This window comes from Heteronotia binoei, chromosome 5 (genome assembly GCF_032191835.1).
Source record: "Heteronotia binoei isolate CCM8104 ecotype False Entrance Well chromosome 5, APGP_CSIRO_Hbin_v1, whole genome shotgun sequence".
NCBI classification, from domain to species: domain Eukaryota; kingdom Metazoa; phylum Chordata; class Lepidosauria; order Squamata; family Gekkonidae; genus Heteronotia; species Heteronotia binoei.
Window position 1 is genome coordinate 52,172,458 of NC_083227.1, and position 22,596 is coordinate 52,195,053.

Here is a 22,596-nt window from a genome sequence, read left to right on the forward strand (position 1 = left end):
TTCTATAACCAAAATTTGCACACCCAAACTGTCACAAAGCCAACAGATATCTTATCCTTCCTCACAACAGCATTTGCTGTTAACTCCTGCTCTGTTCTCCCTCATTCCTGAGATTCTGAGCCCTCCTACATCTTTGCTACTTAGATCATGGTCAAAGTAAACCAGAGTGGCATTCCTGAGTTCACCCTGGGGACACACTGCCATTTTAGAGTGAGTTTACAACTGGAACCTCCTTTAAAGTGTCAAGAGCCCCATTTTAGTCAGGGCCAATAGCCACACAGTTTTGAAGAATTTCTGGTTAGGAACTCACTCTCTAAGATGGCAGTCCATCCTGGTGCTAATTTGGGGGGCTCATCACACCTCATCTGGCCCTCAGACACAGTTCTACTCAGCCATCTTCTAGCCCAGCCTATCACCCAGGGCTGCCAGATAGGGTTGAGAAATTCCTGGAAATCTGGCAGCAGAGCCTGTGAAGAGCAGAGTCTGGGGAGGGGAAGAAACTGAGTGGGGATGCAATGCCATACAGCCTATCCTCCAAACTTCTCCAGGGGAACTAGGTTCTGTCATCTGTAGATCAGTTGTCATTTAGGGAGAACACCAACTCCCACCTGGAGACTGGAAACCTTAGTGATGGGAAGAGCTCATCCCAGAATCTCCCTATTTATGGTCCCTAAGATTACTTGGTGTAGAGGTTTAAAGTGCTGGACTAGAATATGGGAGGCTCAGGTTCAAATTCTCAGCATGCCATGAAGCTTGCATGATTGACCTTTGACCATTCACTATTTCCTATCTTAACCTGCCTCACAGTGTAGTTATTATGAGGATAAAATGGAGGAAGACAGAAGGGCATATGGCAACCCAAGTTCCTTGGAGAAAGAGTGGGATAAAAAAGGACTAAAACAATAAAAAAATAGTTTCACTTCAATATTTATTCCCTTTACAATGGAAATTTAACAAGGACAAATATAAAATAAGAAATAAAAGAAGAATGAAGCACTGAAATATAAGGTACATTCTGAACAAGCAGAAATCCTCTCGAGAAAGTGAAGGGGAACTGCAGTGACAAACATGCTGAACAAGCTGATATTGTGACTCAAACGCCAATGCTATTTTATCTTGTGTAAAGCTGAATATTTATTAGCATGTTCAATTCTTGGCAGGGCTAAGCCAAATGTCCATGTGTTTCAATTTTCCCCTCAAAATTGGTATGTTGGACAAGGAGGAAAGTCTTTCATTGAAGAAGTATGCAAATTATCCAAACACTGAAACTGTTTTGGTGGTTTTTTGTCCAAGACTTGGATGCAAAGGCCTTCTTAGAGAGCACTGTGCAGAAAGCCTCAAAGGGCTGTTTATTCAGACCACAGGCAGCTGCACGATCCCTGAACTAGCCCAGAGGGGCCATGCTGAGGAAAGCTCCCAAGCCATGGAATCAAGGCAGCCTGCACACATGAGCCAAACTCAGGAAAACCCCACTGATTCAAAGGAAGAATAACTCTGCACTGACAGCAATTCTATGCACCTTAAGCAGGGAGTAAACCCTGGTGAACATAATGGGGCTTCATCTGAATGAACACACATAGGATTGCACTACTAGTTTTTATGGATCAAGGTGGGCAGCCGTGTTGGTCTGAAGCAGCAGAGCAAATTTTGAGTCCAACGGCATCCTTAAGACCATAAAAAGCTTATTCAGGGTATGAGCTTTCGTGTGCAGGCACATTTCCTCAGATGCAAAGAAATGGAAGTTAACAAAACTTGAATTTCTATGCATCTGAGGAAGTATGCCTGCACACAAAAGCTCATATCTTGAATAAACTTTTGTTGTCTTAAAGGTGCCAATGGACCCAAAATTTGTTCTATTAATTTTTATAACTATAGATTTACAGAATTATATATTTACTGCATTGTATACATAGGGAGAGTCAGTTTGGTGCAGTGGTTATAGTGCTGGACTAGGATTTGGGAGACACGGGTTCAAATCCCCACACTGTTATGGAAGATTGTTGCTGGGTGACCTTTGGGCCAGTCATAAACACTCAGCCTAACCTACCTCACAGGGTTGTTGTGAGAATAAAATGGAGAGAAGTGCTTTGGGTCAGTGTTCCCTCTAAGCTGAGTTAGTGTGAACTAGCTCACAGTTTTTTAGCCTCACTTTTGTCTTAGCTAGGAAAAATGGCCCCAGAGCAAACTAATTTATGCAGTAGCTCACAGCTTTAATACCAGTAGCTCACAAAGTAGAATTTTTGCTCATAAGACTCCACAGCTTAGAGAGAACATTGCTTTGGGTCTCCACTAGGGAGAAAGGTAGGGTATAATTAGAGTGAATAATACAATAAAATAAACCATACATCACTAAAATTATCAACTATTAAATAATGCATTGATAAAGGAAGAAGAAAGGGATCAGTAAGCCTACAACTCAGGGCCCTGAAACCTTAACAAACAAGGTTTACATACTAAAGCATACCCATGAACTTCCTTACACGATTCAAACCAAAGGATCCGCAATATGAAAATAGCAGCATGCATAAAGGGTGCATATTAGCTTGGTATTGGCTATTCTAGTATATCACAAACACCGCCTAAATAGTCCACAATGCATCCATTTGTGAATTGATTCTGGCTCTGCTGTATGAAGTTAATTTGGACCACACAATGTCCCAGATCCTTTTATACCAATCTGACACAGGAGGTGGATTAACTTTCTTCAAACAGGAGGCAATACAGATGCTGTAATTAAATACAAAGTAGTTTCGAAATCTACTCCTTGAACTCTGTTTAAGATGGTCTGATTGGGGTACCTCAGGATCAAGTGTAGACAATCTCCCTTTATTTGCCCCATATACACATTTGCAGCCCATGTGGTAGTAGCCGCAAGATCTGCTCATGGTCACATGGACTAGAATAAGACTCCCATAATGAAATATGATTTTTTTTTTTTGTTAAGCCAAATTGACAATTTCAGCTTCACTATACAAGAACGATGCTCTAATGCTGGAAATTGTAAAGGAGGTAAGCTGCTAATTCCATAGGAGAAAAAAAAAGATTGGCAGGAAGGATATGTTAGCAGTTTTTAGATATTTTAAAAGATCTCCCACAGAAGATGGGAGGAATATTATGTGCCAATTCCTAGTAGTTTTTTTATGTACCTTTTAAGAAATCGTTCTGAATGCTTAAATAAGGACAGCTACTCTGATGGCTACTGTTGAATCTGGTAACAGGGAGTTCCATGGGTTAGTTTTAATTCATTGATTTTTTAAAAGTGACTCTTATTTGCTGTAAGTCCAATATATGTTAATTTTACAAGATGAAGCTCTTCTGTAGCTGGTATCCAAAGCACATAGTCCTTGAGAATGAAGCTGAGGGAGAGAAAGAAGGCTGCATGCTAGGGTTGCCAATCCCCATTTGGGGACAGGGGAATCCCTAGTTTGAAGGCCCGCCATCCACTTCAGGGTTAGCAGAAAGCGGGAGGGGGGAGCATCCGCTGGGCACTCCATTATTCCCTATGGAGATTGGTTCCCACAGGATATAATGGACAATTGATATATGGGAATCTGGGCTCGGGGGGGGGGGGGGTTGTCTGTTTTTTGAGGTAAAGGCACCAAATTTTCAGCATAGCATCTGGCGCCTCTCCTCAAAACAAACAAACACCAACCCAAATTTCAAAAAGACCAGGCAGTCCAATTCTATGAGCCCCCAAATAAGGCATTTAAAATGAGTGTTGTCCCTTTAAATGTGATGGCCAGAACTTCCTTCAGAGTTCAATTGTGCTTCTCACAACCCTGTTCCTAACTCCACCCTCAAAGCATCCTGGTTCAATCCCAAAATCCCCAGATATTTCCTGCATGCATGACACTGAACATCATGTCTTATGCTGTATTCCAGGCTTGCTGCATTCTGGAAAAACACAAGTTGATAATTACAGCAGACTATACCCCTACCATAAACTATAAAGGCAAGGATAAAACATACCCTATCAGGTAAAGGCCAGGTCTGCCCAACCCTCCAAAGAATATACTTGGAAGCTAAGTACCAGCACTTGGAAATAATGCTGTCCACAATAATTGGTACATATTGTGAGAATGTATGTTTTGAAAAGAGGATCTTGGATTTTACAATATTTAGACTCTGCAATAAATCTAACCTCTGCTGTTCCTTGAAACTATCCCCCATCTCATATTCTTCCCTGGATCTCAAGCAGGCAACCTAACCATTGAGCAATTTTTTCCCCTCAACATCTTTCTCAAATCTTCCCTTCCCCAGCTCAGGAAAGACACAGCTCCTAAACTCTGCAGTGAGCAACTTCCCCTCTTTATTAAAGATTATTTTTAAGCACCCAGCTCGCTCCTTTTTCCTCCTGCCTCCTTCACTTCCCTGCCCATATCCCCTCCCCACAATAACCGGAAATGTTGAGATCAAATTCTATTTCAAGCTATAGTTGAAAAGCTATACAACAGGGATGCTAGCAGGCAAAAGTAAAGGAGCACTAAAGTTGTCGCTGGTGTGTGCCTGTGAGTACCAGCTGCAGCTCTTCCCAACCAGGCAAGCTATAATCCCCAAAAGCACATGGCCCTTTTTGCCAGACTTCAAAGCAGGGACCAAGACGTGGTACTTCAGTAAGATTTGTTCAACTTGAAAAACAACAACCCTAACTTGAATATCTTGCAAATATTTATACTTCTGGATCACAACAAACTGTGGCAAGTCCTTAAAGAAATGGGAGAAGGGAGCACTCATTAGAGAAGATCCTGATGCTGGGAAAGACAGAAGACAAAAGAAGGGGATGGCAAAAGATAAGGTGGCTGGACAGCGTTACTGATATAACATGAATTTTAGTAGACTTTGGAGGATGGTGGAAGACAGGAGGGCCTGGCGTAACTTTGTCCATGGGGTCGCAAAGTCAGACTCGACTGTGCAACTGAACAACAACAACAACAACAACAAAGGCTTGCCATCATGTCCAGTCTGATGAATTTTACATCAAATTTGAGCATGAGATCTGGTGCCCGTTTGGCACATATGTTGACCCAGGTTCCCAATTTGTATTATTTTGAAGACATTTCTGGATCTTCTAGATTAAAAGATAGAAGACACAATGTGAAGTATTTTCTACTTAAATAATTTAGAGGAAAGGCGTGTTCCACCTTCCCTTTGTTCTAGGCAAAGAAGAAAGTCATAGGCAAGATTGAAAGGAAGCCCCTTCCCTTTCTTTACCTAGATCTGGGAAAATTGAATGTGGAAACCTACCAGCGAGCCTGATCCAAATTTTCACAGTCCCACTGATGTACACAGACACAAGTGGTTTATTCCATTCACATCAAGGCCAGGTTTCTGAGTACATTCACATGAATCACAGGGACCTACTTCCAATGCTGAAGTGACTGGAAACTCCACAAACATCTTATAATTTTAAAATATTCTTTAATTTTTAATTTTTTTAACCTGTGGAGGTGGCACTCATCTATGGGGTACATTGCCCAAAACTACCCCCATGGCTACAGGTCTGAAGTATAATGAAAAGCCTAGAAGGGAACTTTTATAATGGTACAGAATCACACTCTGCTGTTGATATCACTTGCTTTTATATAATTGTCTTTACCTTGTAATTTACTTTTTGTACTATTTATAGCAGGGGTGTCAAACATGTGGCCTGGGGGCTGAATCCGGCTTTCAGAGGGCTTCTATCAGGCCCCTGATCAGCTGGCGGTCATCTGCTTCCTTCTCCCTCTCTCTTGCTTCTTTCTGCATAACAGCTTGCTTTGCAAGGCTTGCTCAATCACATGGGAATTAGAGAGCAAAACCTCAATTTCCTCCATTGGCTGAGGAAGGGGAGGAAGGAGGGGAGGGAGAGCTTGCTTTGCCAGGCTCTCAATTGCACAGTAGAGCTACTGAGCCAAGCCTCTCTTCCTTCTATTGGCCAAGGCTCCCCCCCTCCTGGTTCCCAGGGAAGGAAAGAAAGAGCCAAAGCTTCCTTTGCCCAGTTCCCTGGATCTAATGGGAGAGATACAAAGAAAGCACCTTTAAGACCAACGAGTGCTAATGTTTTACACATGTTTTATTTTAAGTTTTTTTTTAATTGTGTTTGTGTCCTTTATAAAGTTTATATCTCTGGTACCTAATCTTAAATAGGTACACACACGGCCCAGCCCAACATGGCTCGGCCCAACAAGGTCTCATTTATGTCAGATCCAGCCCTCATAACAAATGAGTTTAGTTTATTAAATTTATACCCCACCCTCCCCACCGAGGGCGGCTTACAACATTAGTCATAATAACAATAAAAGACTAACATATTGGTACTTCATAATAATAAAAACAGTTAATTAATAAAACGATTTAAAACAGTTGGTGGTAATAACATTTTGGTGTTATTCAGTTACGATGGTGTCAATATTTCCTGGATTCCACCTGCTGTTGTAGGTCTCAAAGGTCAGCTGAAAGCAAGCCGGAAGAGTATGGTCTTAAAGGCCTTGCAGAACTGAGTGAGGTCCCACAAGGCCCTAACTTCTTCTGGCAGCTGGTTCCACCAGTAGGGGGCTGCTACTGAGAAGGCACAATTCCTAGTAGTTGTCAATCTCACCTCTCTCGGCTCGGGAATCACTAAAAGATGTTGAGCTTTCAATCTTAGTACCCTCTGGGGAATGTGTGGGGACAGACGGTCCCTCAGGTAGGCAGGTCCTCAGCCATAAAGGGCTTTAAAGGTAATGACCAGCACCTTGTAGCAAATCCGGTATACTACTGGCAGCCAGTGCAATTCTTGCAGCGCCGGCTGTATGTGCTCCCACCTGGGCAGCTCCAATAACAACCTGGCTGCTGCGTTCTGCACTAGCTGTAGTTTTCGGGCTTGTGACAAGGGCAGCCCTATGTAGAGGGCATTACAGTAGTCCAATCTCAAGGTGACCGCTGCATGGATCACCATTGCCAAGAAAGGCAAGGAAAGGAGCCAACTGTTTTGCCCGCCTAAGATGAAAAAAGGCGGATTTTGCAGTTGCTGCTATCTGGGCCTCCATTGTCAAGGAGGACTCCAGTAGCACCCCCAAGCTTCTGACCTTGTGCGCCATTGTCAGTGGCACACCTTCAAAAGTTGGTAGGGAAGTTCCCCAACCCAGACCGCCGCAACTCAGGCAAAGGACCTCTGTCTTCGTTGGATTCAGCTTCAGTCTGCTCAGTTTAAGCCATCCAGCCACAGATTGCAGTGCTTGGTCCAGGTTTACTGGGACATCGTCAGATCGGCTGCCCATCAGTAGATAGAGCAGAGTGTCATCAGCATACTGGTGGCAACCCAGCCCATACCTCTGGGAAAGGGGTCGCATATAGATGTTAAACAGCATCAGGGACAGAACCGCCCCCTGAGACACACCACAATTAAGGGTGTGACTCCGAGACGATTCTCCCCCAACTGATACCCTTTGTCCCTGACCACTGTAAGGCTAACCCCTGGATTCCTGCATTGGCAAGACAGTGGGTCAGTAGCTGATGGTCGACCATATCAAGGGCAGCTGATAGGTCTAACAACATCAGTACCACCAAGCTGTCTCGATCCAGGTGCCACTGGAGGTCATCCACCAGGGCAACCAAAACTGTCTCCGTCCCATGGTCTGGACGGAAGCTGGACTCGTGGGGATCTAAGATGGAAACATCCTCCAGAAAGCTCTGAAACTGTAGCGCTACTGCCCTCTCAATAATTTTACCCAAAAAAAGTAAATTCTAGACCGGCCGGTAATGTGCCAATTCGGCCGAGTCTAGGGTGGACTTTTTCAAGAGAGGGCAGACCAGTAACAGGAGTTCAACACCCCTGATTTATATTATACTTTTTGCCTCAATTTGCTGTTCACACTTTCTCTAATTCTGTAATCCTAGTCCTACTACACAGTACATTGGTTGTTTTATGCTGTTTGACTGCACTGGTTATATCCTGTAATCTGCCTTGAGTTTCATTGAGAAAGGAACACTATAATTGCTCACGTCAAAGGAAATATTTTAAAAGTAAAAAATAAGATTGCCCCATCAATTTTAGGGGGAACAGACTGACTGCAAAAGGGATAGCCATGTTACTCTGTGAGGTCAAAATAAAAAAAATCCAGTGGCTCTTTAAAGGCTAACAACTTTTATTTCAATATGAGCTTTTGTGAGTTCCTCAGATATTGAAATAAATGTTTAAGATATTACTGGATTTCTGCTTCATTTTTTTTTGGGGGGGGAACCACTGAAACTTCCATAGTGTTATTTAATCAGCATACCCATTACCTTTCTGGCAATTAAGCTGATCTTTATCTGCCAAGTTTCTGACCTATTGTATGATTCAAAGGAAGGAAATTATGGTTTATAGCCCTCATGATTTTTAAGTGCACCTAAGGATATTATGGGATTATTAAAGACTATATCCATGAGAAATTCCCTTCTCATTCTTTAATAAAAAGTCTCTTACTAATGACTGTTGGGGTGGGGGGAAGCTTGAACAACCAATGCCTTTAATTACTCAAATTTCAAATAACATTGTTGTTGTAAAAGTATGCTCCATTTTATATACAATACAATGGTTCATGGTTCTGATGTGACAATCTTATGTACATCTATCCTGGGTGTAAGCCTACTGAACACATTGAAGATTACTTCCAAGTAAACATGCATAGGATTGGAGGAGGACAGCCTCTTGGAGGACACTGGTCTCCAATGAAGGAAGTTTAAAGAAAGTCTGGGAAGTATATGCCAACTTTCCAAGTGGCTAACCAATAGTCCACAACCTCCTTCATATATCCATTTTCAACCAGAAACTAACAATTTGGCCTCTGAAGCAGCAGAAGCACATGCAAATGTAAAGACACATAGATAATAAAAGAGCTAGGCTCAAGTCCAGTAGTACTTTAGAAGAGCTGCAGCTGGTACTTACAGGCACACACCAGCAAGATTTTCAGGGTGTAAACTTTTGAGAACAAGTTTTGACAAAGGGGAGCTTTGACTATTGAAAACTTATACCCCGAAAATCTAGTTGCTTTCTAAGGTGCAACTGGACTCAAATCAAGCTCCTCTACTGCAGACTAACATGGCTACCCTCACAAAGCGCAGGGAGGGTAGGTCTCAAAGGTCTTTATTTGAAAGGATATGCTAATGAAACATTTTTAGGATTAGTGTTCATTTGCATGGCACAAATACTGTGCCATGCAAATATAATATAACAAAAATGACAAGTGCTGAACCAGCCACCCAGCAAATAATCTAGTCAACTTCCAAACTGAGATGAAAAGCCGGAAGTGGAGTGAGGTGGCTGGTACAAATGGTGAGGCTGATTATGTGTGTTGGCAGGGCAGGCACGTCCATTAGGCGACTGCACGCAGTTGCCTAGGATGCAGCCCTGGGGAGGAACGCCAAATTAGGCACCCTCCTTCCCAGGAGGCGGGTGGGGGGAACCAGTGAGCAAGAAGAGAGAGCTGCTGCCCTTCCAGCTTGCAAATAAAGGCGCCTCTAATCGGCTGATCTACGGGCCCTTCCATGTGTTTGAAATATCACAGGAGGCAGGATGTGGCTGAGGTGTAAGTGGGGATATGCATCAAGATTGCAGCATCCGCAGCCAGGTTGTGCTGCACTGTGCATGGTGATATGGGATCTCCCCTTTGGTAAGGCAGCGAATCTGGCAGGGCTCCTGTGAGGCAGGGGAAGACTGGGGGTAGGGGGCATGCTTTGCCCGGGGGGGGGTAACCTTGCCTGGGGTGGCGGGCGCAATGGGGCACCCTAGCACTGGCACTGCATGTTGGTCACACCTAGCCACAGCTGCAAAGACTGACAACTAAGCTGGAGAAAGTCCAACTTTCTTGCAGTTAGCTGAGTGTCTGCTTGCCACCTGGTTTCAGGCTACTTCTTCAGTCAGTGCTAACTTAGACAGGAAGACAGGCGAGATCCCAGTGTGCACCAGGACCATCTTCAAATGGACAAGAGAAGAATTCCCTTCAGAAAGTAAATGTACTTTGCACATACTCAGGAGAACCTACCTTGGAGTTTATTTTTAATTTTTTAAACTATTCCCTTCAGATGAAAGGATATAGTCAGAGGCACTAAGCAACATAGGCACCAGAATTCATCAACAAAAAAAGTTGGCTACTGTATGTACTAAGTGCACATGTCATGAGACTACAGTTACAATCCTCGGTTGCTGTGTTATACCAAAAGAAACAAAACTTACAGAAATAATATTACAGCAAAAATTCTACTTTATGCAACCATACAACCTCTTTTCCCGATGGGTACATAAACCATTCAAAGATGGTGCTGATAAGTGAAACAGGTCTGGACACTTTACCAGCAGATCCCCGCTCTTGTGGAGTTAACACCACATTTGACACAGCCTGCCATATTCCACAGGCAAACATGCCCACAGCATGTGAAACTTGCATAGTTCCATTTATTTTCTTATCCTTCTACCCTGCTCTTCCAAGCTTTTCAGGGAGATGTATATGGTTCTCCCTTCCTCCAATTCATCTTCAAAAAAGCACTACAAGCCATGTTAGACTGAAAAGGAATGATTGGCTAAGATCATTCATGAATTTCAATGACCAGTGGGAATCTGAACCTGAGTTTTGCCTAGTCCCACACTCTGATCACTGCTACATATTTGTGGTAGCCATTTCCTCTCACATCTGTGGTAGCCATTTCAGGTTTTTCCTCTTCCATCTCCTGCTCCTGAAGAATTGCAAGCCCCCTATCCACTTGCCACAAAACTTCAAATGTTCAGAGCTTAAGATTGTCTTTGAAATCCAACAGTGAAATCAGCTGCATTTAAGATATCCTACTGTTCCTTATGTCCAATACCCAATTCCATAACATAACCATAATGAAAGGGACAGTGTACTCAAACCACAGTCAAGGAGAAACAGAACTAGTTGGCCAGTTACATCTTTCATTTCCAATCCATTAAGAAATAAGATTCTGCTCCCCACCCCCCTTGACTAGTGAAACTTAACACCTCATTCATTTCTCCAGTGGAATGCCTTGGAACCAATGAAAGAGCAAACATTACATTAAAGTAGTAATTCCCTCTGTAAGAGCCATAGCAGCTATTGGAAAGATTCAGAAATAAAAGATGTTAGCAACAGCATGGAACAAAGGGTTCAGAGGACAAGTGTCGCAAAATAACACACAACTCCCCCAGCAGGTCCCCTAAGTAAACTATTTGGAAATTAGTATTCTTGTATGCTACCATGATATACCAAGAAATATTTTCCGGGTATCAGTATTGCAAAAATCTTCATTTATAAACACCAAGTCTACATTAAACATGTCCCTTCATCGCTGAGCTCAACTGTTAAAGCCTTAAGAGATCCTCTGCTACTAACTCACTAACATGTCAGCAATTCCTTCCTCCTGAAGTTCTGTAAAAGTAACCCAGTGGATCTAGCTGGAATACAAGCACCAAGCTTCACATTTCTAATGAATTTATTTCTTTTTCGCTGGTTGGCTGGTGACTATGACTAATGAAGTCAGTCTGCGCAAAGGACTGCAGCAAGATACATTCCTGCAAGGAAGCTGACAGCAGCCACTGTTCCTCTCCCTCCTTCCCCCACCTTTTTGGGTCAAGTTGCTTGCTAAAGTGGAAGAGGTTAGAGCAGAAAAAAAAAGATTGGCAGGACTGCCCACTGAAGACAGTGTGCTACTCTTGCATCTTGAAGGTGGGCCCAGTCAACATAAGACTTACTTAATTGCTGCGGAGTCTAACAAGAATTCAAAAGCTCTTTTCAAAAAGAAACATTTCTCTAGAGAATGTTAAATCAATTAAAAAGAAAGACAATTGATGAGCAGTGCAGCCCTAAGCAGAGTCACACTATTCTAAACCCACTGACTCAATGGGCTTAGAATGGTATATATTGGATTAGGACTACACTGGAAACCCTGCTCTGTGGTTACTGGAGATCACTGAAAGACTATTCAGATGATGGCTGTCATTATTCCAGGTGTGAGGACAATGGGATGGGGCAGGGGAGGGCAGGGGAGGGGAAAGGAGGATCCACATATTATTCCCCACCTCAGGGTCCTTCCAACTACCTTTGAGTCAGTGTGCTCCATCATCCGACGATCCAAGCTTCCAAGGGTTGCTGGATGAATTGAGCCAGATCCCATGTTTCTTTCCAACTGTTCTGAATCTCCTGTATGTGATCTCAAAGAAGGGAGCAGAGACAGCTGGAAGAGAGAAACCAGAGTGGCATAGTCCAGCAGCAACCCTTGGAAGGACAAACAATAAAAAAAAAGCCTTGTGAGAGGGATCATTCTCTCCTGCACTCTCTGATCCCCTATAATATCAAGGAGAATAAGGAAGCTGCCCTTGTTAACACCTCTGCATTATATTTCCAGTTGCCGTGTTTCTTTTTTTTTTTAAACAACCCTAAAGTTATTTTCATAATCTTAAAAAAGACCTCAATCCTGATCTTCCCAAAGAAACAGTGCACACTGAGAGAAAAAATGTAGCAGCTATTAAACACTGCATTGCAATGATTAAGGGAGTATTTGAAGATAGCACAGCTAAAGACTACTTGCCCAAAACATAATATGCGCTCTGGATTAGTGTTCAAAGGAGAGAACTCCAACTGCACAACAGCATGAGAGAACTGATGAACACTGGCCCAGTTGCCTTGGAAACAGGCTGACGCATTCATTTCTTTCCCTACTCCATTCAGACACACACAGAGAGAACACAACAGTGGCTTCCCTGATGACATCTCATAGCCATATCTGATTGGGCATGCAATGGCACAACGTCATCATGTTTACAACATTATCCCGGATTAGCTAGGACTATATTCTGAACAACAAGGAGAGACTGTACCCAGAGCAGCAAACGAGGGAACAGGGAAGCTATGAACAGTCATAAAGACAAGAAAATAAAACCTCAAAGACAAAATATGGGCTTTTGGAGGAAGAGGGAGGAGTATTTAGAAACCCTTGAAAATCCCATTTTTGAACCAAAAAAATTAATAGGAAAAAATCATTTGCAGCACTACTCAACATAACATAGCAGTTCCGGTATTTATTTCCAAAAAAAGCAAAAATATGACTGCATTTGAACTGGACAGCTAATGAAGTACACAAAAACACATGCAAGCTGTTTTGGAAGTCAAAAGAAAGCTATTTCCCTGGGATGCCAAAAAGCAGACTGCTAGAAAGGGGGCAATGTTTCAAAGTTATAAAAAATAAAGAAGGGAACCAATAGGTGAAAAGCACCTCATAAGTGTCTCTATCCAAAATATGCTAGTGGATTGATTGTACAACATCTATACATTTTTAACTTAATTAGGGCTCTCTGCATCTGTCTCATGAGTTGCTGAAGGTAGTAACACGCAGCCATAGTTTTGTACTGTTATGGCAATTAGGACAAGATTGTTTCTTCCATTTCATCCATTTAAACAATATATATTAAGAGCTGGTTTTGTGGGCAAGAATATGAGATTTCTGATTCAAATTTTACCTCAGTCATAAAATTCAGCTTCTTATTACAATAAAGAGGTAATAATATTGACAGACTTTACTAGTTAATGATTACTGAGAGAAATTACATGTTGAATGATGCTAAACGCTATATTGCATGAGCCCTTCAGTGGCCTTCAGAAAGCCAGCATTCTACCTCTAGGAAAGACATACAAGAAGCCATAATTTCACTATGCTGCAATAAATATCTTTTGCTTCTCACCTGTTTCATTAGGGTGAAAGATGTAGGTCTGGTTTTTCATCAATTAATTTTTCAGTATTAAAATTGGTGGTACAATTGTATTTTTTTATTAAACTGAGTGGGCTTTAGTGATTGACATGTACTCCATAGAGAGAAGTGAATTAACATAGGGATACAATCCTGCAACAAATGAGATCTAACTGTAACAGGCTTTTAAAAAAATGGAAATAAATGTGTTTGTGAACAAGGTCAACAAGAGACGAGAAGGACCTCAAAGTGCTTCAGAATATATTTCAGGTGAAAAGTACACCATGTTGTAGTTCGAAGGTGAAACAAGGTAAGTTTCCATATGCAAGGAGTGAGAGACATAAGAAGAATTCAGAATACCAATGATGAAAGGTACAGTTGGAAGCCATTAAGCTTTGCCTCTGGAAGTTCAATAACATCAGAACTCAAAGACATCCTATGTGAGCAATACCACCATGTTATTAACTCCAGAAAGCTATTTCTACTGGAAGTAAAAAAGAAGAAAGTATCTTTTCACAACATAGGCTACCGATCCCAATGGTCTCCCGCTTCAAAATTATCTTACATTTCTCAAAGTTTTGTAAGCTACCTTGGGCCATTGGGTGAGGGTAATGAGGACAGGAGAAAGACAAGATATAAATGTTTTCATTATTTTAGTTAGTTAAACTCAAACTGAAGGTCAGGGGAAATGAAAATTTCAAATACCTGAAGTGTCACAGGTCTGCCTGTCCCTTGGAGTGTCTGCTGGAGGTACTCTGTGTCTGTAGACCACGTGTGGCTTGGTATGCTCTTCTTCATATTCTTGCTGGTCAGATGTCAACAGTGGTTCTACAAAATAGTCTCCATCATGTGACCTGAATGTGCCTAGCTGAGGAGGAATGAGATACCAACAGTGATGCTTTTAATGGCACTCTGCTAAGGAGAGATGAGAGAAGCTACCAAACATCTAAATCTTCTTTTTAAACAGAGTTCTACACTAAGGCTGTGTCAGCATCACAGGATTGCCTAGTTACATCAAATTTACATTAGCACGCATGGCATTTGGCAAATACACTTTGTATCACCTACTCCTTTATCAATAAAGACTTCACACATTATATACAACCTATCTGTTAAGTCTATGCCTTAAAATTATGCAGTATGAATGCTATAACATTTGTGTTGAGAAGAGTATACGATATGGCCACTTCCAGGTTGGGGAGGCAAGGGCAAAGAATACTCAAAGGCCACCCTTCCCATCCTCTGCCCACCAGCAGAACTCCTAGCTAACTCCTCCGTCTTCCACACTCATGTCCTCCACATGCCCATCACCCTTCTCACTGTTCACACTCCAGCTTGCCACACAAATCCTTGTCTCCACAGTGTTTGGCAGCACATGTGGTTGCAGGTGTTGCCACTGTGACTCTCAGGATACTGCTGCACACCACCCATATACCCAGCCAGGAGAACAAGTGGTAGAGCATTTACAAGCCTCCAAGAAAATGGCATGTGAGATATGCTGGCAAGGGCTAGAATTAGTTATAGGGTTCCCAACTTTGGGTTGGGAAATTCCTGGATGTTTGGGGGGGGGCAGAACATGAGGAGGGCATGGTTTGGGACAGAACAGGAGCACAGCAGGGTATAATGCTATAGAGTTCAGCCTCCAAAGCAGCCATTTTCTCCAGGGGAACTGATCTCTGTTGTCTGAAGATCAGTTACAATTCTGGGAGACCTCCAGGCCAAACCTGGAGGCTAGCAACTTAGGTAAGTAGACCCTGCCAGGAACACTGCACTCCAGCAGCCGCCCTGCCTTAGGGTATTCTGATGCAGAACTGTATAGGTGTCATGATCAGCTGAATTGCTTTGCTGAACATATGTTCAGGTCAAGCATATGTCCAGGTCAATGATGCTCAAGTTCTGTGACAGGCATTCCATATCTGTTATCTGACTCTAAAATGCAATTCGGGGAGGGGGGGAGGTAAATGAATCAGGGCAGTGACACCAGGAAAGCAGAAGAAAGTTAACTCTTTTACACCAGTTTGGTGTAGTGGTTAAGAGTGGCGGACTCTAATCAGGAGAATCGGGTTCAATTCCCCACTCCTCCACTTGAAGCCAGCTGGGTGACCTTGGGTCACTCACAGGTTCTTTCAGCCCCCCCCCCCAAATAAAACTAAAAAGGCAAAGGTAGTCCCCTGTGCAAGCACCAGTTGTTTCTAACTCAGGGGTGACGTTGCTTTCATGGCAGACTTTTTTATGGGTGGTTTGCCATAGCTTTCCCCAGTCATCTGCACTTTCCCTCCCAGCAAGCTGGGTACTCATTTTACCAACCTCGGAAGGATGGAAGACTGAGTCAACCTTGGGGCGACTACCTGAACCCAGCTTCTGCCGGGATCAAACTCAGGTCGTGAGCAGAACTTAGGACTGCAGTACTGCAGCTTTATCACTCTGCACCACAGGGCTCCTAAAATAAAACTAGCTCACCACAAAAAGAGCTAGAGTTTCAGGGTGCCAGACAATCTTTGGATCTCCTTATACTAAACCCACTGCTAACTTTTCTGCCATACCATTCCTCAGACTGCCTTAAACACCAGTAGGGAAAAAGACAGGTAACCTTACTGAAGGTACAGATAAGGGCCACAACATTTTTTCAGGGGGGTGGGGTGAATTATGAACAAGTCTCACATACAAAAGCATAAGCTTTTGTATGTGAGACCACATTTCAGCAGATGCACTGGATTGCAATGGGAGCACATGATGAAGTCAGCACAAGAAAGCTTATGCTGGAATAAGTTTTGTTTGTCTTTTAAGGTGCCACTAGACTGCTGTTTTATTTCAATTAACTAAGCAGGCTGGTGAAGAGGAATTTAAGCACTATCTCATTGAGCACTAACTAAGAGACAGGGGTAGGAAACTACTTCAGCACTTGCAGAGAAATTCCCTTTTCTCAGACAGAATTTCAGCCTTCTGGATCTCACAAATACTAGCTCAGAAATGACCAAGAGTGGATTACAAAAACATCTTGGACACTCATAAAGGCACTTGCCAGTTAAGTCCCTTATGTGTATCTACACAAACCTGCTTCTTTCTCTGCCCTCCCCACCCCCAAACCCAGGAAAGACCTCTCTCTCTAAACATCTTTCTCCCCTTTCCACCTTAAGTTTCCAAGAGCCAAGGGGTTGGGAAGTTCCTGGTCTCCCTTAAGGTCGATGGAAGTCACAATGCCAAAGTTGGGGTGATGCCTCCTCCATGAGGTGGGTGGGCATTTTCCCCTTCTTCCAGCCCTGCATGTCCGGAGGACTGGAATAACACACTCCCACCCCCTGGTGGGTCTTCTCCGCAGCACCCAGGGCGGACTTCAGCCCTCCCTTCCCGTCCACTGCCTCCGCCCACCAAATATCACAACAACAAGCCAGTGAGATTACTACAACTGCGCAGGCAGCACTTGAGGTGCTACTTCTAGGGCACTATCAGTGGGAGTACCAACTACCCGACAGCCCTGCCTGGCTGGTGAGTATAACTAAACTTAGCTGTTTTGCATCTCTCCCTCTCTGGAGAGGGGGCAGGGTGGGGGAGAGGAGAAGAATCTCACTCAGTCACGTTTGAAGAATATATTATTGCCTCACAGAAAATATTTTAAAAATCCCACACCTTTGCCCTTTTCCAGCCAGCCCAAGACAAAAAGCTAAGGGCAGGATGGCCAAACTTTGGAAGTGAGAGCCCAATGCAATTACAGCTCTGGGAGATTTCCTCCCCCTCCCCTTGGCCCCCAGCCACACTGACACATATAAGATTACAGCATCATTCTCTCCTCCAGAGAGTGAGTGGGTGGGGGACTCCCACATTAAGAGCTGGTCACAGAATTGACAGCTTCATATCCTAAACACATTAACTATGAGGCAAGCCCTCGCTGATTTTTTAAACGGCTCTTCAAAAGGAAATGTGAGGCAGGGCACAGAACTACTACGTCAGCCAGGCAAGAGGAGTCTCCTATCCGGAGTAAAGCTTTGCGTCCCTAGAGGGAGCGGGAAGAAAGAAACATGCAGTTTCTATTTTTCTCCCTCCACCTTAAATGTCTTCTGCTCCCCGGCGCAAAGCACCACCCTTGTTTGGGGTTCTGAGTATCCTCCTCCTCAATCCACCCATCTCTCCCCTTCTCCTCCAAAAGCCGCCTGGGGTAACCCCACCTCCTGGCTTCCGTTTCCATTGCGATCCCTGCCACACGTCAGAGCAGTTCCCCTGCGAAGTTGCCTCGGACATTGCTGCCGTGCCGGGAAAAGTACATGGCTCTTTGGAGAAAACGTAGCCTTCATAATGACCACGGCTGGTTCCCGGCAGCTCCCTGTTCCTTCTACCCCGCCTTTCCGCATCAATCTCCTTAGGAGATGAACCTTCGATTCCCACCCCCAGACTTCACTGACGCCGCTGCCTTCACTTTCTTTCCCATCCGGGTAGGGAAGGAGATGGACGTGGTCGAAATGCGTCCAGCCGGCTTTTTAAAAGGCCGCCGGGTGTTTTGAAATGAAGGGGGAGGGGTGAAGAAAGAAAAGCTGGAAGTTACAGCAGCTATCAGCACGAAACTGGTTTTTTTAAAGGAAAAAGGGAATTTTATTTTAATCCCGCTTCCTTTTCCCTGCAATCCCCGAGAGGCTGTAGCAAACAGCAACAAGTATTTTCAGAGAGAGGTGACTTTCACAGACAGCAAAGAGTTGAGCACAAGTTTTCCAACGAGGGGACCATTCTGCAAGTTGTCCAGTCCAAAGGAAACCGCCGGCGGCACCGAACCCCGAGGCACTTACCATCCCAGAACAGAGGCTGATCACGGCAGTATGTTGGGGCTTCGTATTGACATGGCCCCTGTAAAAACAGTGCTTAATATCGCTTGCCTCTTCGGGGTAAAAGTTCGTTTGGTTAACCCCCGGCTCTCCGAAGAAGCTGACAGTGAAGAGAGGGGCAATAAATCCCGATTGGGCTGTCAGGTTGAAGAAAAAGTGCTGCCCGAAAGCGGAGAGCTTGTAGTGGGCTTGGGCGGTGCTGGAGGAGGAGGAGGTAGCATCCAGGCCCCGGGACTCAGGCTCCGAGGGCAGGCTCCGCTTCGTCCTTTGAAAGTGGACCTTGGCAGGGAAGGGCTCTCCGAACTCGTTCACCCGGGTCGGAGTCACTATCTCGTACTCGCTCAGCGCGTCCAGAAGTTTAGCTGTTGGAAAAGTTAAAAACACAACAGTCCCGGTGACTAGATGCAGAGGCGTGTGCGAGCGCTGGCGTGGGGAACCGTTTCGTGCTATTTCTACCACGTGAGGCAGCCGCAGGGAAAGGAGCCAGCGGCTGTACTAGGAGCTGGGCAAACAGCAATCCCCCACCCCTGGATCAATGACCAAAAATTTGGGTAAGACCCGGATTCCTGCCAGGGGTTCTTTTTCTAACACGCTGACGGTCTTATCACTGGCTTAAGCCTTCTTTTCCTTCCTCTACACTCTTATCAAGCATGAGCATCTAAAGCCGGGTGTTCCAGGCAGCAACAGAGGGTTAGGGGGAGCTTCCTGGTTAGGGACTGGCCCACGAAGTGCCTTGCAAGGGATGCATGCACAGAACAGTTCAGTTCTTATATAACCTGGCTGGCCATTGCAAAACAGCAAGGGAGCAAACCCGTTAGAGCAACTGCAAACTTAGTTTAGAAGCCCGCCTACTGCCATACACACATGTATGGACATACATTGCAACGCTAATACAATCTAACCCCATAAAGGCACTGGAAATCAGGATATGTTGACCTACACGGTTGCAGTCAATAGATTCTCGTCCCGTTCGGAGAGAGTATCAACCTATTTTATAACAGTTTAAAACTACAACCTTCTCTAGATTTAAACTTTCATTTTGAGGGGGAGAAAACCTGAGTCGTTTGCGATCTGAAATGAAAAAGGCCAAAGTTTCGGGTCAAACAGAAGTTTGCGGCTGCTTGGAGCAGAAATACACGTGACACGCGGGGGGGGGGGCTTGTTTTTGAAGTTCGGGGAACAGATCGCTGCTTCCAAAGCCACAAACCAAGGGCTCTCCAGCACGATATTGCGGGGCTCCAAGGCTACATTTTGTAGGCGGAGACTTGCCTACGCCTGGAATTACAGATGCTTAATAAACGCTTTGTAGGATTTCTTTCCCCCACGGTGGCAGCGCATTCAAACAACCCCCAGCAAAGCAAGACCAAACTTCTGCCTCTTTTTAAAAAAATAAAATAAAAATCAAAGTCCTGAGTGTTGCCGCTGCCAGCATCTTACCTTGTCTCGGATGCAACCCCTGTATCCTTGCTGTGACACCGGCTACATTCAAGAAGTCTTGTAGGAACAGCGTGCTTAATCCCACTGCCCATAACACAAGCTGCATGGTGGTTTGTGCCGCTTCGTTGCAGCGGCCAGCCTTTCCACCCCCCCGGTTTGCAAAAAAAAAAAAAAAAAAGTGATTCCACCCTTCTTTCGCCTTTTTGCTGCCGGGGGGGCGGAGAGGGGAGGGGAGGTGGGTTGGAGCCAAAACTTCACGGAGTTCCCCCCCCCTCTCTTTCTCCTCCTTGGCTACTCTCTTCGCCCCCCCCGCCCCTCTGCTCCCACAACTTCACTTTTATGAAACGTGGGGATCGCTCTCCTCTAGTGCGTCTCCTCTGGGCTCCGCTGTGGCAACAACTGCCAGCTCTGGAGAGCTGACCGGGAGGAGCGGAAAGACTCGAGCCCCGAGGATCCGAGACACCAGCATAATGTAAAGAGAGGGGGCTGGCGAGGAAACTGGAAAAGCCGCGGCGGCACTTTTGGTGGGCTGCCTGCCTGCCTGCCTGCCTTCCCTCCCTCGCTCGCTCAGTCTCCCCCCTGTTTGCTGGACGACAAGAGTGCTTGGGAACCAGTTTAGGATACCGGAGGAGGGGCGAGATCCGCCAGATCAAATGCCCAGAGATCCCGCCTCCACTTAAGGAGGGGAGCGGGGGAAGGAGCTTGGTTATCCTTAGTTATGTGGTGAAGTGTCATTGGCTTTTCCCTTGCTCGGTCAAATGTGGCTTTAAAACAAACAGACAAACAAAAAGCCTCTTGTGTGCTGTGGTGCACTTTCGAAATTATTATTTAAGATTTTATTAATTATTATTAATCAAAGCGCCTCCCCCCACCCCAGCTCTTGAGGAAACGAGGTCAAAAGAGCTTTGGAGATCAGAGAGCCACCAAAACTCTTGAGAAGTGATCAGAGAGAACAAGAGAGAGAGCTCTGCTGAACTGCTAACATAGAGAATAATCATTTCGACCAAGCAGAGAGGCTGCCCTTTGGTTTTCTATGGTGCTCTCCTTCCTCCTCCCCTTTATGAAAGTTAAAACTGCCTGCTTGAATTCTTCCCCCTCTGCTATAATTTGTTCGCTGAAAAGAAGGAAGCTTCTTCCAGCCTTTGAAATTATAGGCAGCAGCTTGTAAAGTATGCATCTATTTATCCTTCCCTGGATTAAGAGTTAATCTGAAACAATCAAGCACTTTATTAATACTTTATGGAGTGTGAAAACCTTTTGTCATTTTGCTGAGAGAGGGAAACCCCCCCCCCCCTTGGAGAAAAAGAGAGGCCTTCAGGCACAAAATCCTGCCTTACAACTTTAATGTTTTGTTTTGTTTTTAAACCTCACTAAAATTTGTTTCTTAATTTTGTTGTGGTTCATTTTATCCTGGCTGAACAATAAGATAACCATTTTCCTTATTTTTATTTAACATCATTAAACCTGAAATATATAGATTTGTTTGAAGTTTGTTGTGACAAAAAAGAATGCTGACTTGGAAGTGAGCCCCACTGAAATCAGTAGGACTTTCTTCTGAGTAAACTGAGCCATATGACAAACAAACAAATCTATGGGAGCCCAAATGAAGTGTATTGTGCCATCCTTGAGTTAAGATGGTTACCTCTATTTCAGACCTTGTATTGATGTAATAAACTGGGATCCCAGTAAAGAGCAGGGGGGAGAGAGAGAGAGAAAAAAAGATAGACCTTTTACCAACACCATCCTTTCCAAAGCATGCTCACTGTCAATGCTTCTGCAAAAGTACCCATGGAAAGGGTTACCAACCTCCAGATGGTGGCTGGGGATCTCAAGGAATTATAACTGATTTCCAGGCAACAGTGATCAGTTCCCTTAGAGCAGGGGTGGCCAAACTTGCGTAATGGGAGAGCCACATAGAATAAACATCAGATGTTTGAGAACTGCAAGACGTGAACATCAGATATGAAAGGGAAGGAAGGAGATAGGACAGACAGACAGACCTGACCAGACAGACAGACAGATAGATAGATAGAGGGAGGGAGGGAGGGAGGGAAAGCAACTTTAACTTTAAATGCATTCTCCAAGTCATCAGCTGGCTTGGCTTGGGGAAGTATATAAAGAGAGAAATAGCTTTGCCAAGCTGGCTAACAAGGCAGTGGGGGCTTCGAGAGCCACGTGTGGCTCCTGAGCCACAGTTTGGTCACCCCTGCCTTAGAGGAAATGGCAGCTTTGGAGGGTGGGGACTATGGAATCATATTCCTGCTGAGCTCCCTCCCCTCCTCAAGTTCTGCCATCCCCAGGCTTCACCCCCAAATATCCAGGAATTTCCCAAGTCATGGTGACAACAACCCTATGACATGGTAAACATACCAGCATATGGTGAAAGCAGGAACATAAAAATAATGTTAGCCCATACCAATTTATCATGATGGAGTAACAACATCAGTGCTCTGGCTAAAAATTGGAATTCTGAAAGCATAGCTATGGGATTTATAGTGCCTTCCAATGCAGTTATAATAGTCTAAAAAAACCAATGGGGATTAGACTGGAGTAATTCTGTTACGGAACACATAGTCAGTAGTGATCCTACCTGATGGCATAACTAGAGGCTAGAACTGCTGTTTATGAAACACTTTTATGATTTAAAGGTGAATTTGGTTCAAATATGTCTGT

General features: G+C 44.3%; 1 protein-coding gene across 3 annotated transcripts in view; it reads right to left on the reverse strand.

Moving 5' to 3' along the window:
• Positions 1-20,096, reverse strand: part of ADAMTS9 (ADAM metallopeptidase with thrombospondin type 1 motif 9) — a 256,847-nt gene extending 236,751 nt beyond the window's left edge. For all 3 annotated transcript variants that reach the window (XR_009555428.1, XM_060239461.1, XM_060239460.1), the window contains exons 1-3: positions 19,924-20,096; positions 18,451-18,848; positions 14,381-14,543 (exon numbers count right to left, since the gene is read on the reverse strand). Coding sequence is in view for 2 of the 3 variants with exons in the window: in XM_060239461.1 (XP_060095444.1) it covers positions 14,381-14,543; positions 18,451-18,848; positions 19,924-20,029 (667 nt within the window). In the remaining variant the exon portion in view is untranslated. The remainder of the gene's footprint in view (positions 1-14,380; positions 14,544-18,450; positions 18,849-19,923) is intronic.
• Between the last annotated feature and the right edge of the window lie 2,500 nt (positions 20,097-22,596).